At 44.1% G+C, this 15,363-nt stretch overlaps 1 protein-coding gene across 1 annotated transcript in view; it reads right to left on the minus strand.

Moving 5' to 3' along the window:
- The window catches only part of thsd7ab (thrombospondin, type I, domain containing 7Ab), a gene marked incomplete at both ends in the record, with an annotated part of 102,487 nt that overhangs the window by 37,303 nt on the left and 49,821 nt on the right, over positions 1-15,363 (minus strand). The window contains 5 exons of the mRNA XM_080540081.1: positions 1,696-1,811; positions 7,370-7,625; positions 9,885-10,079; positions 12,414-12,617; positions 13,290-13,451. Coding sequence (XP_080396207.1) covers positions 1,696-1,811; positions 7,370-7,625; positions 9,885-10,079; positions 12,414-12,617; positions 13,290-13,451 — 933 coding nt within the window. The remainder of the gene's footprint in view (positions 1-1,695; positions 1,812-7,369; positions 7,626-9,884; positions 10,080-12,413; positions 12,618-13,289; positions 13,452-15,363) is intronic.

Below are 15,363 nucleotides of genomic sequence, written 5' to 3' on the forward strand. Positions count from 1 at the left end.
TCTGCAATGACAATACAGTTGAATCTACCTATCTATCTATCTATCTATCTACTGTATCTATTATGTTCTTGCATGGACAGACTATTAAGTGTTTAATCAAGTTAAATGTGTGTACAAGGCTCTCTGTATCCCTGACCTCTGCTCTAAACCTGTGTGAGTGGGGGGCAGTTCACCCCATACAAAAGGTGAGCATATCAGCAGCGCTATCTGGACGCCCAAACGGGGACTGTGTGTGGAGATGGAGGAGATTTATGCTCTGGTGTCAAATGAAGAGATCATCAAAACATGAACGATGATGATTCCATGCCATAAATCAATGTAATGTATTCAACAATGTCCTCCAGCTGCGGCAAATTGCTGTCTGGCCAAGGTGACCTGGTCTAAAGGCTGTTGTTCAGCATTAAGACAACAACAACAGCATCATGGTGGGCCTATTGTACTGTACACCATCTGACACTTGTGGCTAAAGGATGGTTTGTTTTCTGGGTGGACTTTAAAGAGGTTGTGTAAAGGTCGTCACTTGTCAATCTGTCAAACTTATTATCCATGATGGGGAATAAGTGAGAACATACATTAGGGAACAATGATGGGTATTTATTGCATGCATCAGGAGTAGTGGTGGCCTTGGGGTAGTGGTGGCCTTGGGGTAGTGGTGGCCTAGTGGATAGTGAGTTGGACTGGTGATCAGAAGGTCATGAATCCCACCTGGGAACACCACCACTAGTGTGCCCTTGAGTAAGGCTATGTTACTATGTTACTATGAGTTACTATGTTACTATGTAAGGCTATGTTACTCCGATGGTAATCTCGAATTGTAAGTCGCTTTGGATAAAAGCGTCTGCTGAATGTAAAAAATGTAAATGTGAAATGCATTACACATGTTTGGTTATCTTTTTCCTCCAAATTAGGTCAAAAGCTGCGATGCATAATTGTCCTCTTGAATGAGGTGATTGTAAAAGTATCTCCCTCCGTGCATTTCAGTTTGTCCGATGTATCCACATGGTTTCTGAGGCGGTTCACTCAAACAACAAGGTTGTGTCATAAGGTCGAACCATCACATAATACATCTTTGTAACCTGAAAACAAAACAGCTGCGGGCAGGGCCTTTTCTGATAGAGCACCACTTCTGTGAAATAGCCTGCCTGCCCTGTTAGGGGTCAGACTGTTACCGCTTTTAAATCTAACCTCAAGACCCCCCTTTTTAGATGACTATTATTCATAATTTTTTTACATTTACATTTTGGGCATTTAGCAGACGCCTTTATCCAAAGCGACTTACAACACATCCATTTGACTAAGTAAGTTAATCATCTATCCACCAGTCATAGCAGGACAAAGTCATCTATGATCGGGCCAGGGTCCATTGGCAGTCGTCGTGCTAGAAGAAGGAAGATTCTTTTTTTTAACAGTAGAGAAACTGGGTAGAGGGGAAGTAGATGTCTCAGGAGGGAAAGTTACGGTGTAGCCTGAAGAGATGGGTCTTCAGTCTTCCTAGATCTGCATACGATTGCTTCTACAGTAGCTACTCCCACTCCCTAGCGCCTTTTTATGTCGATATTTCTGTGTACCCCCATATGAAATAAAATGTGTTTTATAATGTGTTTTGTTTTTATGTGATGTATATGTGTGTTGAGACCTCGGTGATAAACCCTGGTTAAAACTTGAAAGTTGAAACTTGGATGTCTTTAGTCATACCTGCATCACAGGTGGGGGTGCAAGGGGTCCAGTCGCTGAACGGGGTAACGATGCAGTCCTTCTTACAGGGAAGTCGACAGGGTCGCACTGTCCCTGGACGTGGAATCTCTGGACACCTGTGAAGTGAACACCGGAATGAACACAGCTGAAAACACAGAACCATAGAGCTGAAAACAAGCACACACTCATGCACGCACGCACACACGCTCGCACGCACACACGCTCGCATGCACACACACACACACACGCACACACACACGCACGCACGCACACACGCTCGCACGCACACACACACGCACGCACGCACGCATGCACGCACACACACATGCACACACACACACACACACACACACACACTGGAAACAGAAACTGTAGGCATCTCAGTGTGGCATCAGGATTTCGGATTACTCATCTGATTGGCCAAGAGCCAGGGAACTATCGATATACAATGGTGGATTCTTGGGTTAGCAGATACTCTTCTCAACTTGCCTGGCTGACAGCGCACCTTATCTGTGTAATACAGCTGGGCTTTGACTGAGAGAAATACAGTGTGTTGCTCAAGCACAATCTAGAGCTAAAGGAAGCAGATGGACAGTCTAAATCCTAGGCCAGTCTATGTCTACCATTGATATATAAGGACAGAGACAATTGTTATTGATATGAGGCGTTTTTTGTGTGCCTATCAAATATTGCAATATTCATTGTTTAATCTTAAACATACTTTAAACTGCCCACTCTCAGGAGTAAACAGGACATTTAGGAGCAGACACATACCATATCAAGTAACAAGTGAGACCAGTTTAACTCTAAGGATATAGGAGACTTGCCTATAGAGGCTTAGTGGTCAGCAGAGCAGAACAGCATGGACACAGGATAGAGCCATGTATGGAAACTAATGTCAGCAGTGTAAGTTACGATGGACAGATGTTAAGCTATTCTCTCTCTGGGAACAAGTATATAAGGTGTAACTTCCATCAGTACATCGCTCGGTCGCTCACTGCGCCCTAGCCAAGCTTGGGACCTTATAACAGAGCATGCTGCCATGGAAACATCTGTACAGAGAATGTAACCCAGATCTGCATAATACAATGGTTTCGATTCAACCTTCTCTCTGAGTGATCAATGTCATTTCCGGCAACCTGACTAAGGAGGATTTCCTTATAACAATGATATTATTGTTATCCTTATTATAATTATAGTCACATATGGGGCATATGCAAGTGTGATCTTGAGATCAGGATTCTGCTCAGTTCCTCAGAAGAAGATTCAGCAGACTTTACCATTGAACATGGCCCTCATGGTAAACCCCCTATTTTCCTGCCCTGTTCTAAATTGATTCTATCACTGCACAGTAATCCGTTTGATTGCTGGGATTGTGGGTCGAGTTGGGGCTTCATATTTGATGGACAAGCGTTATGCTTAATCTTCAGCCATAGCTATAAGTACCCCTGATCTCAAGCGAATGCCAGTTGGATAAAGATAAGCATGGGCATGTTGAAAGACATCTAATAATAATCAGATCATTCGGACATGCTCTCCTGGGCTTTAGGCGATGTTGAGGTTCCATTTCCCTCCATCCCACTGCTGTGTTACTGCAGATCATCTGGGTCGGGTTTAATGTTTGGGAGGATGAGAGTGGTCCTCTGGGGCTTCCGTACTGGTGAGCACTCTGTCGTCAGGGGAACGGTAGGGTGCAGGCACAATGTAATGATGTAACAGCTACGCAAGGAGAGATTTATTTTTTAATACCAATAGAAAGAGCTAAATCCTTGTTGAGTGAGTCAAATCCTCTGGATTGTTCCTACATCAGTTCTGCCCTCGGGTCAAACCGCTTGTTGTTTGGGAAGATACTTATGGTTGAGATATGTATATGGGTCAGGGTTGGATCAAATTCTATCTCTTGTTTACCTGTACAGGTTTAAGAGACGTGTTTGAGTGGATAAGGCGACAACACCAGGTGCAAAGATCATAGGGGCAAATGTTCATAGATAAGCTTCTCTCTGGCGACACTTCCAAAGCTGCAGGTGAACAATGTCCTAAACTAAACAGTGACATTGTTTATACATCTGGTCCAGATCAAGCATTTGATTCTATGATCCTATGTGAGTAAGGGTGAGGGGGATCCTATTTGATCCTATGTGCACTGGGAACCAGACCACACCTCACATAACTACAACTGAACCCCCTCTGGCTGAGAGAAACATCCCCACTCTCCCCTTTTAGTCTAATTGTATTACAGACCTGCTAATGACGGACATTATCCACATTTGGATGATTAAAATTCAATTACTTTCTCGTTTAAAGAAAACAAGCCGTATCCATTGGCAGAACACAATACCAGTGCTTTGGAAGAAAGCTCTAGCTCCACTAGATAGCCTCCCCAACCAGTCATTACTTTATGCGATTAAAGCATCATCCGGTCTTGGCCAACTTGCGTTTTTCCTAGATGCTGTTATCATATCTTAATGATCTTTAAATGTCATGATTTGTAGTGAGGCAAATCCAGACAAAATTTACTAGGAGCTTGTCCCAAAGCGCATCATTAAGACAAGTTGCCACGGTAATGTTTTTGTTCTGCTAGCTGCTACGGTAACGGCACTTGAATGATCTGTACTGAGAGAGCCTCTTCAAAAAATGAGCATATGGTAGAACAGAACAACGACTAATCAAAGGACTAAAATTGTGAAACACGTTTTTGGGGGAGAATGGTGCAAAATTAAGATATTAATTAATTTCATTATCAAAAAGGGGAAACAACAAAAAGAACATAATTTGTCTAGTTTGGAGGAAAACCGATCTAACTTCCCATTAATTTCTCAAGGCCTCTGTCTCAAGATCTTTCAGCTATATATCACTGTCAAACACAGTGAGTAAACAAAGTGCTCATTAGGACACGTCGAGGAGATGATTGACTCGGCTTAATGCAACTGCTGTCAAACACAATCACAATGATTCATTCAATCTCCTCTCCCAGCATTTACAGCATCAGTGTGATTATACACACGTCATTCACCACACAAACTGTCACCATCAATGAGCCACAGGATGTTGTTGGCTTCTTCTAATACTGTAGTCCTCTATCTCTATAGCAGCCCATACCTGAGGGGGTGCCGTGCATATGTGTGTGTGTGTGTGTGTGCGTGTGTGCGTGTGCGTGTGTGCGTGTGTGTGTGTGCGTGTGTGCGTGTGTGTGTGCGTGTGCATGTGTGTGCTTGCGTGTGACACTCTATGAGGTTCAATGCCTCAGGGTGTGTGAAGACAGCTCAAAGCTCTCTTTGACTGATTCTAGGCACATCAGCACACACACACACACACATATGCACGGCACAAGGTGGGCGTGCTGTTTGTTTGTTCTCCGGGGTCCCACGGGGGTCCTAATCAAGCCCACCTGCCAGTGTGATTGTGGGAGAAGAAGGCACAGGGCCACGTCAACTTCCTCTGCAGCAAAGGCAGGGAGAACCTCCCTCTAGGCTACAGCGGCTTAAGACCAAAAGCACGGCTAAAAAGACAGTTGGATCTTTGCCATCCTGTTGGCTCTGAAAACAACCCAAAAGCAGTGAGGATCCGTGTCTGCGCCAGGGTTCATCCATCCTGGAGAACCCAGAGTGGTGAGGCAACCCTTTACTACTGTACAAGATTCTTGCCAGGGTTTATTGCCTGCAGGTTGATTAATTGAATACCGCTTGTTATTGCTGGCCTAAAACAAATGACTGCGCAGCCTGTGTCTGTCTCTATGACTATGAATGAATACAGCTACAAACTCTAGTAAGCAGTAGCTCTATGATGAAGAAGACTGTTTAATGATTTAAAAATACACGTTTTCCAGCACTAACCGTCTTAAGACAATCTACCATAACAAGGGAAGATCCCTGTAAGCCATTAACAGGCCACCGTAGCTGCCTATGGTGACCTCAAGAGAACTCCAGCAGCAGAAGGGAAGCCTTCAGCACCATGGACAGCTACTACTCTCCTATGAGGCTTTGCCAGGTGAAAAGGACTTCAGGACCTTGGATAGCGACATGGGTCCTACTGTTGCCTCGTGACTGAATTCGACTAGATTCGATTCAACTTTATTGCCATCGCAGAGTACAAGTACCAGACAACGAAATGCGGTTTAGCATCTAATAGAAATGCAAATAGTGCTATAAAAACATGACAATAGATGAGAGGTACAGTATGGCAACTACAATGAATGATGTCTGGATGATAAACATGTCTATCTCATCCACTTAATATGAGCAAGTCGGCATCCATACACTCTCCCACAGCACCACAGAAGTGACATCTGCATCATTAAAGGAAACTAATCTCCATTGAGATCCCGGGGGTGGAGAGGTAAACACAGGGGATGAGAAGTTCTCGGTGAGTCCCCCCCCCCAAATCGTTTCTTCCCTGCTCACGACGCCCCCTCTCTTCAATCCCATCTTTTCACAGGTGAGCAGTGTTTATTCAATTCCCTGTCTGAAAAAATAAATCAGGTTGAAACCCTGCCTCCATTTGAAGCACCTACTCAACTCCTCTCTATTCTTCCATAGAATCCCCAGCTCTGGGCAAGCTCACCAGTTAGGGTAAGGGTTAACTCTAACCCCTCGCCATCAACATTTAAATGTAGAGTACAACTTAGTGAGACTACGCAAGAACCAGGCTTTAGTAAACTAAGGTAAACGTATATTGATGCGTCGTGGTGTGTGGTATGTTCTGCAGAGAGAACCGTAGACATCTTTGCAGATGTCTTCGTCTGGTGGTGATTTAATTGCCTTAAAGTATCAAACCCACTTAATTACTGTCATTATCATCAGTGGGAAATAACACAGGCCTTAAAGGACAGGGTTAATTAGCCTGTTTGGGATGGTGTGTTTATTCATCTATCTGCGGATGCCTGGGAAACAGAGATTAGAGTAGGGAAGGAGAGTTAACTCCTCACAGCGCCCTTCCTGACTATCACTCACTCTCTCTTTGTCTTTCTCTCACCCACTCTGTCCATCTATCTACTCTCACTGAACACGTTATGAGGAACACCTGTACGCCTTCTCATTCATTCAGGTGATGTAATGGTGTGGGAAATGTTTTCTTGCCACACTTTGGGCCCGTTAATACCGATCAATCATCGCTTGAATGCCTCAGCCTATTTGGGTATTGTTGCTGACCATGTACTATACATCCCTTCATGGCCACAATGTACCCATCTTCTAATGGCTACTTCCAGCATGGTAATGCACCACGTCTCAAACTGGTTTCATGAACATGACAATGACATCGGTGTTCTTCAGTGGCCTTCCGAGTCACCGTGTACTTTGATTCACAGCTTGTAAGTGCACCTGTCAAATCAGGAATTGCGTGATGCAATCATGGACCAGAATCTCAAAATAATGTTTCCAACATCTTGTGGAATCAATACCACGAATAATTGAGACTGTTTTGAGAGCAAAGGGAGGCCCTACCCAGTATTAGTAAAGTTCTAATAAAGTGTTTGGTGAGTGTATCTCTCTCTCTCTCTCTCTCTCTCTATTATTCTCACTATCACACAATCACACACACACACACACACACACACACACACACACACACACACACACACAATCACAGAATAACCAAACACACTCCCCACTGCTGCTGCTGCTGCTGCCTGCATGGTCTCTGTGTAATACCTCCTGACCACAAGGGGAGCTCTTACTTCTTGGGCGGCACCTGTCCCACGTTGACCCGGACACAGATGACTTTGCGGGTCTGCATGCCCGTAGAGCAGGGCGCCGCCTGGTCGGTGCCAGCGTTGGCGTCGGGGCCGGAGGTGGTGTTGAGGGCGGAGGAGGCGGAGGAGTCCTCAGAGCAGGCTCCCCAGGCACTGGTCTGCCAGCGGTACACGGTACAGGCATGCTCATTACAGTTACGCACCTCCTGCAGGACACTGCTGTTAGGACACATGGCGGCTCCTATGGGAACACAAGTGGATACATACATATACTTAGACAGAGCGGTGGGGGGGGGGGGTATTCCATCAAATGTCGCTAAAGAAAAATCCAAGCTTATTTATAATAGACTCTGAGAGACTTATCAGAATAAGCCTGGATTTTCCTTTAGCGACGTTGATGGAATACCCCCCCCAGATGGGACACTTTAGACGGCCTCTGTATCATAAGCAAACACACTGCAACATTCAGTGTGGGGTGGTGGGGGTCAAGGAAGGAAAGGAAGATTCTGTAAAAAAAAAAAAAAAAGAACCTACAAGGTTGTCCTCCCCCCCAGTAAATGACAACGCATCTTAATCCTGCTCACCGGGGTAGGGATACTTCATTTCCATTTCCACCCACCGCTCGCACTTTTGTTGTTGTTGATTTGTTGCAGATTCCCAACCCCACTACTTAACTCCACTTCTGCTGTGTGTGAAACACTCTCCCACTCTCTCTCTCTCTCTCTCTCTCTCTCTCTGTCCCCATCTCTCTGTTGCAGTCTTTTATTTCTCTTGGGCGGAGGCAGTCAGCTGGTCGATGGAGTGAGATTCAGAGACCCTCAGTGTTCAGAGTAATTGCAGACACTTTCAGAGTAATTGCACACACTTTCCAACGTGATGGAGAGGCATTGTGGGACTGCAAGTCCTCCACACCTGTATTTTCCCGAGATGAAAGCCAGCCAGAGCCATAATGAGGCAACGTGTTCACAGTGAAGTCAATGTAGACTGCCAACTCAGACAAATCTAACCTTCATGCCAAACGAGCATGACTTCCTTTCTGCTGACTGCAACATGCTAACTTAGCTGACTAACAATGTAGAATCGCTGGTTCTGCCGATAGCATAAACTAGCTCGACAAATAGGCTACACACGATGCTGCACTGACCTGGAAAAGAGGTTTGTGGACAGAGGGGAAGTTTAAATCGGTTTAACGGAAAATCCGGATGGATGATTTATGAATGCCAACATCACAGAAGTTCAACAGTAAAGAGGATCGCTTTAGCCTAAAAGCTACTCAAAGGACACGGCTCGTAGAATGGGTTTATTAATGTGTGCAGTATAAATATCGGCACATTGCTGGCTTATTCACACATTTGCTCAGAAAATACATCCATAATGTATTAAGACTGCGAGCTAGCATCGGTTGCATTTAGTATGCGTCTTAAATTATGACACGGAGCGGTCTGAGGGGAACACCTACTAGACAGCCCACTAAAAATAGTACTTTTTTGTTTTCCTCGACAGTTCCTCGATTGTATTTCTGGAAATAGTTCCCCTTACAACATGATGTGAGTTTTCACATCAGTTTCATATTGATTCCGAAATACCTAAAAACAAGTCTTTAAAGCTATCTACCTACATTTCTAAACTACAGTAACTCATCTAAACACTATCTAAACTGATTCATTCACCTGCAGGACAACTATCACAACTGCTACTACAACTACCACGACAGGGCTAAACACATTCTAAAGACACACGTTTACCAGAAAGTTCTGGAAACCTTGGCACCCTTGAGAGACCTACGGAACACATTTACATGGAGTGTGTTAAAGCACCTATGCCAACACACTGAGACATACATACACATCCAGAATGACTCATACTACCACAACATAACCAGCAGCAACAGCACTTTAGCCTCTCTTTGATGAAACGTCTGACACTGTGACTTGCTGAAAAGATTTCAAATCAATCATAGGGTGGCCAAAGGCTGTTTTTCTATGACTAAATATTGTTTTAAACATTGCCATGAAATAAGCAATTACTTTGACATTTGTCAACAAGTCTCTAAGGTTAAACATAGCTATAAGCTACCGTCGATCACAAACGTTACCCTCCATCACTGTGATCCATGCCATTACCATTGCAGTTACTGTGGAAAGGCAAACAGCATAAAGCATAATATTACATTGACATGAAAGAGGCAGAAGTAGACAGACAGAAACACAGACACACACACACACACACACACACACACACACACACAGACAAGGGGACATGCAGACAATTGACAGACAGACAGACAGACAGGCAGACAGACTAACAGGTTGAAATCACAGACAGGCAGACAGACAGACAGACAGACAGACAGACAGACTAACAGGTCGACATCCCAGACAGATAGACAGACAGACAGACAGACAGGCAGACAGACTAACAGGTTGAAATCACAGACAGACAGACAGACAGACATGTGCACCTTTAGCACATTCACATCATAAACAGAACAGTCAGTCACCTTCCCCAGCGTTGTAGGCCAGTATGGAGCGGGTCCTCATCTGTTTGCCCTCAATGGTTTTGCTTGAGCAGGTCTGGGAGCAGGAGGACCAGGAGGTCCAGTCGCTGAGGACACAGTCTTTAGGACAGGGCACATCACAGGCGATGGGCACAGGGGCAGGGGAGCCATCACACCGACCCTTGTCTACCATGTCACCTAGGCAGGACAGAGAACACGGTACAGTACAGTCAAGCCTCAACACGGACACTGTCGAAGTGTACTGTAAGCTAACCCGCCATTTTGTTATTGTAGCGACGAGTGCACTGAATGATCTCCCATCGTTTTCTTTGATTTAACACTTGAATACAGTCGTGATATCTCTTCTCATTGCTACGTGATTGTTGGTCAAAATTGTTGGGTAAATGTTTGATAGTTCTGCTGGGTTAAGCTTATCAAAGCGTAGTAATCTGGTGGATGTATTCAAAATTATCATGTTGCTGCTCTTAACTCTATTTCATATGAATACTAAATTAGCTTTAGACATGGTAAGTGCACATTCACATGGGACTAAGTGCAAATTCACTTGAATAACTTTTCATTATTCATGAGCTCTTCACATCGGCCATAAATGGATTACATTAACCCACATGTTCTTTATCCATGCTTTTTCACAGCTTGAATTATATGTAATTAACTCAATTCAAGACATTTCTAAGCACTCCCAGCCGCACAGAGGGACTGCAAAATAAATATGCATCTTTTCCGATGGTTGATTCGCAATTTCAGTATGATCGCTTGAGCTTCAAACCGTCCGATCAGCCTGACTTGGCAGTAAGACGTCACTTTGATGAGTATGTGGTGAACCAGTCATGACGGAACTAAGACACCGTGGAAATGGGAAGTGACAGGGAAACCTAGTGGCTCTCATGTAGGTAGAAAGACATGAATGAACAGAACACCCCCTATGAGAAAACTCACTGCACTGACAAGAACAGTTCCCTGGCTAAACGGACAACCAGTCAGCACAGCGAACATCAATAGTGAATTGAAACGACTCATAGCTCTCTGTATCGACAGTGGAGGTGCAATGACATTTGTATCGACCCGACTCTGCGGTGGGGCAGTCTCTCTGTGTGTGTGTATGTGTGTGGTGGCTTTTGTATGATTCCACCTCAACTGTGATTGGAAAGTACAGCAGATGTTGAAAGAAAAAAATGTCTAGGGGCAAAAAAAAGTTGAACAAAATCATAACAAAACAAATCAATTTTCCATCAGCGGAGAGAGAGGGGGAAATCAATCAAAGTCAGTCATGAGAGGAAGAAAAGAACAGAAAGGTTGTGTGTTCTCACTAGGAAGCAGTAGGAAGGCAACAGTTGACCTAGCAATATCCCATGAATGTCAGCAAGGATGGATATTACGAGGTGAGATGGTTTCTGAGAAGCTTTGAAAAGATATCTAAGAGACGGCAAGATGGGATATTTTCATAAGAGTGAGCCACAATAATATCATCTGGACCCAATGAACTACTGTGCTGTATATCTTGGATGCTGTCCTCTGAAAACTCAAACTAACTAAATCTATTCATCTGACTAGGAGGATTTACTATGAAAGATTAATAAGATTGCATTAGAAACTTTTCCAACATTGAAACATGTGCAGAAACCAGAGAGCAACAGAGAGCTACATTGCTGCTAGCTCCAGTTTTAAAGATTTATAATGATAAAGTGTAGCTGTAAAAATCATGAGCAGCAAAGGGTAAGGGAGTCTCTAAGACCCAGGGCTAGAGAGAATAGATTTGATTTAGTGTGAGTGAGGTTTAATTGCGCAGGCAATGAGAGAGAGAGAGGGGGGGGGGCAGAGGAGAGAGAGAGAGAGAGAGAGAGAGAGAGAGAGAGAGAGAGAGAGAGAGAGAGAGAGAGAGAGAGCACAATATTGTGGTAATGCTGAGCTAGGCAAGCGTTATAGCATAAGGGAGAGATGGAGGGAGGGAGGGAGGGAGGAAGGAAGGGAAAACGTCTCGAGGGATCTCCTAACAACCGTGATAAATAGTATGGTGGCTAACCAGCAAGTGGCTAGTCATCTCCAGCTCCTCAGTATCATAGAGGCTTGGTAGAGAGGTCACCTTGAGCACACGTTGATGCTCCATACCAAGGTGAGACCTCGACTTATTAATCACATAAGGAAGTGGGTCAATAGGTTGAGCTGAGATAACACTGAACTTTCAGATATTAATCAGCTGCTAGCATACTATTTCCAATTATATTGAGAGCGTTTAAATAGAGCACGGTGCGAAATTAGTCACGATGTGCTTTGAGAGAATCAATAAACCGATAGACTGCAATCATGAAACTTTATCAACATCATCACACAGCCATGATTATGGAAACCCAGCGTAATTAATTCAATAAAGTAATACAATATACCACGTAGAGCTTCAATGCTGGATTGATTTAGCCTATAATGAGTTACAGGATTATTTGTGTGATGATTTGTGTGATGATTTTATGCGTTTTTTATACAGCTTTTATATATACGATTTTTCGTTCTGACCTGTGCTGTTGACACACTGGACCTGAGGTGTCTGGGTTCCGGGGCCACACGGCTTCTGGTCGTTAGGGGAACACTCCTCCAGGCTGACCAGTCGCCAGTTGTAGCAGGTGGGCTCGTCACAAGGGACAGCCTCCACCAGATGGGGGCAATTTCCTGGTCCGCCCGTGGGCTCGTTGGAGATCTCCCGCTTCCTCAGTTTAAAACCTGTAGGAAGAAAACCTTTGTTCATATAAAAGGTAATCCATGTTGGGGTCATTACTAAAAAAAACAGAATAATAATCACAACTGGATCAATCTTTTAGTTTTTTTATGTTTCCATTTTATGTTTAAAACTAAAACGTTTACTCTAATTGGAACAGCAACACTGTATTACACATTAACGCAAAAAGGAATATAACAGATATTACTGTGTACTGTTACCCCCAACTGAAGATAATAAACCCTCTGAAACTGCCCTCTCTTCAACTTTCGGATAATGACATAGGATTAGGATGATTAGAAAAAGTGGGTACATTGTAGGTTCATTCTGAGCAATCTTCGTCATATTGTTGGTGTAGCTGTGACCAACGTGACATTAATTGATGGAAAAGAGAGCAGACAAACAAACATAACAACCTCTCCATTTATTCTTAACCATGATTAATTTGTTTGTGAACAATTGTCTATAATAGCCAACCACTCCTACTCCCCCACCGCAATATATACATTATATAATATAATTATATAACAGAATTCTATATACAGTACCAGTCAAAAGTTCAATTGAAGTGTGTCCAAACTTTCGACTATAGGTATAATATATTATATAACAACAACCAAACATAGTCACACTCACCCCCGGACAGATTCAAGCCCATAGAAGACCTCTCTTCCTACCTTTCTTCCCAGCTTGGTCGTCACAGTTCTCGAAGGTGCAGGGTCCCCAGGCCCCCCAGGGGGATACCTCACACTCGATGGGACAGGGGATGTGACACAGCTGGGACGTGCTGGGGACGGGGACGGGACCCTCACACAGCTTGTTGTCCACCGGACGGGATGCTAGGAGACAGTGGAAATAGGAGACACGGGATCAAAATGCACAGCCAACAGCCGACAGCCAACACAACAATGTTCTGAACTTTGAGACCCAAAGAATCCAGTGCATTCATTTTCCTTGTCTATTGTGTTTGTTTGATCTCATTCCTGTGTGTCTTTATGTGGTACAGGAAGTGTGCTCATGGACAGTGGAGGGGAAAAACATGCCAGGGAGAACAGCCCGAATATGTTGGACAGAATGCTTTTATTTGCTTTCATGAACTCGCGCATAAAATCCCCAAAGAAAACATGAAAAACAGTCTGTTTATCCACACTGTGTCAAGTGCCGCCACATTCCTGGTATTTTTCTCGTATTTGACTTTGTTTTGTTTATCACCCCCCCCCCCCCCCTTAGCATGTCAGAATGATGAATAAGCTCCGATTATCCCTTCACTGCTATCTGATACATGAAACAACATGAAGTCAGGCCCACTGGCTCTCACAGGGAATATGTTTGGCACATGAATGTACTGAAGGTGTGTGAGAGAGAGCTCCGATGTCTCTCCTCTCATACATATTCGATGAAGAATAATTTAGCTGAGCACTGTAGAGTCCCCGGTTGCACTGTTGTTTCAGATTTAGAAAGGCTATTCATGATTCACGGTTGCATTCCCATTGAGAATGGAACAGAAGAAGCGAGTGATGGTTTACTCTGCAGGACAGTAAGTGAACTATGAACAATTATTTGATCAATGTTTTGTAAATGCAAAAAAAAAAAAAAAAACTGGTTTAAACTTCTAAAAAGTTCTGCGTTGGTTTCTGGATCTGTCACTTCAAAGCGATGTTGCCTCTGCAGCTGCATGCAGGTTGTCCATGTTGACAAGACAGGGTCCTGTTCACCTAACAGATGGTCCAAACCCCTTCTCAAGGCTTCAATGTTTAATTGACACCCCAGGGTCTGGAGATAGACAGGGCTGCCGCTACGTACACGTGCAGCACGCAGGAAGTGCCCTGAGGGGGGCACCAAAACAGCCTAATGATCGTCATTGTAACGATAATGATGAATTATTTAAATTCAGACAAAAAATAAAAACTACAATGCTAGTGCTATCCTTTAAAAAAAGCAGTGACTTGAATATGTTTTCAAAGTTAAAACTCAACGCATTGCGTTGTTCAATAATAATTCCGATAGAACACTTTTACGTTATAACTGTAGGCTCAATTGCAAGCGAACGATCTGACTTGCCGATCAGCAGAGTGCTTCCATCTGGTTAGCTAACCCAGGGAGGCAGGAGATTGCAGGGAGAACAACAGGTGACGACCGTCAGATGTGACTCTCAGCTTTCTGGGGCGGCTGTTGCACAGGAGGTAAAATCTAATGTAGGAGGTATGTAGGTTATCACAGGAGGTAGAGCAGGAGTCTAATGATCGCAAGGTCGGCGGCAGTTCAGCAGTTCGATTCCCGGCTGGCTGACTGAAGCCTAAATTGCTCCCAATGAGCGGGCCGGCACCTTGCTCACCATTGGTGTGTGAATGAGAGGCCATTGTAATGCGCTTTGGAATAAGGCGCTATATAAGTGCAGTCCATTTACCGTTTGAGTAAAATTGTATTAACTTGCGGCCAAAACTCAGCCCAAATCTTGCTGGGGAACAACTAGTCTGGTAGGTATATGCATATAAATTGGCTTTGATAGCAGACGGCAGGAGTCTTGGCCCTGTCTGAGGCCCTCTGCCTCAGTTTTTAGACTGCTTTCATGTTTTATTCCCACATCATCACACACACACACATACACACATACACAGACACACACACACACACACACACACACACACACACACACACACACACACACATACACATACACACACACACACACACACACACACACACACACACACACACACACACACACTCATTTTATGATCCAAACATTGC

Source organism: Nansenia antarctica, assembly GCF_963989245.1.
Source record: "Nansenia antarctica genome assembly, chromosome: 10".
Classification (NCBI taxonomy): domain Eukaryota; kingdom Metazoa; phylum Chordata; class Actinopteri; order Argentiniformes; family Microstomatidae; genus Nansenia; species Nansenia antarctica.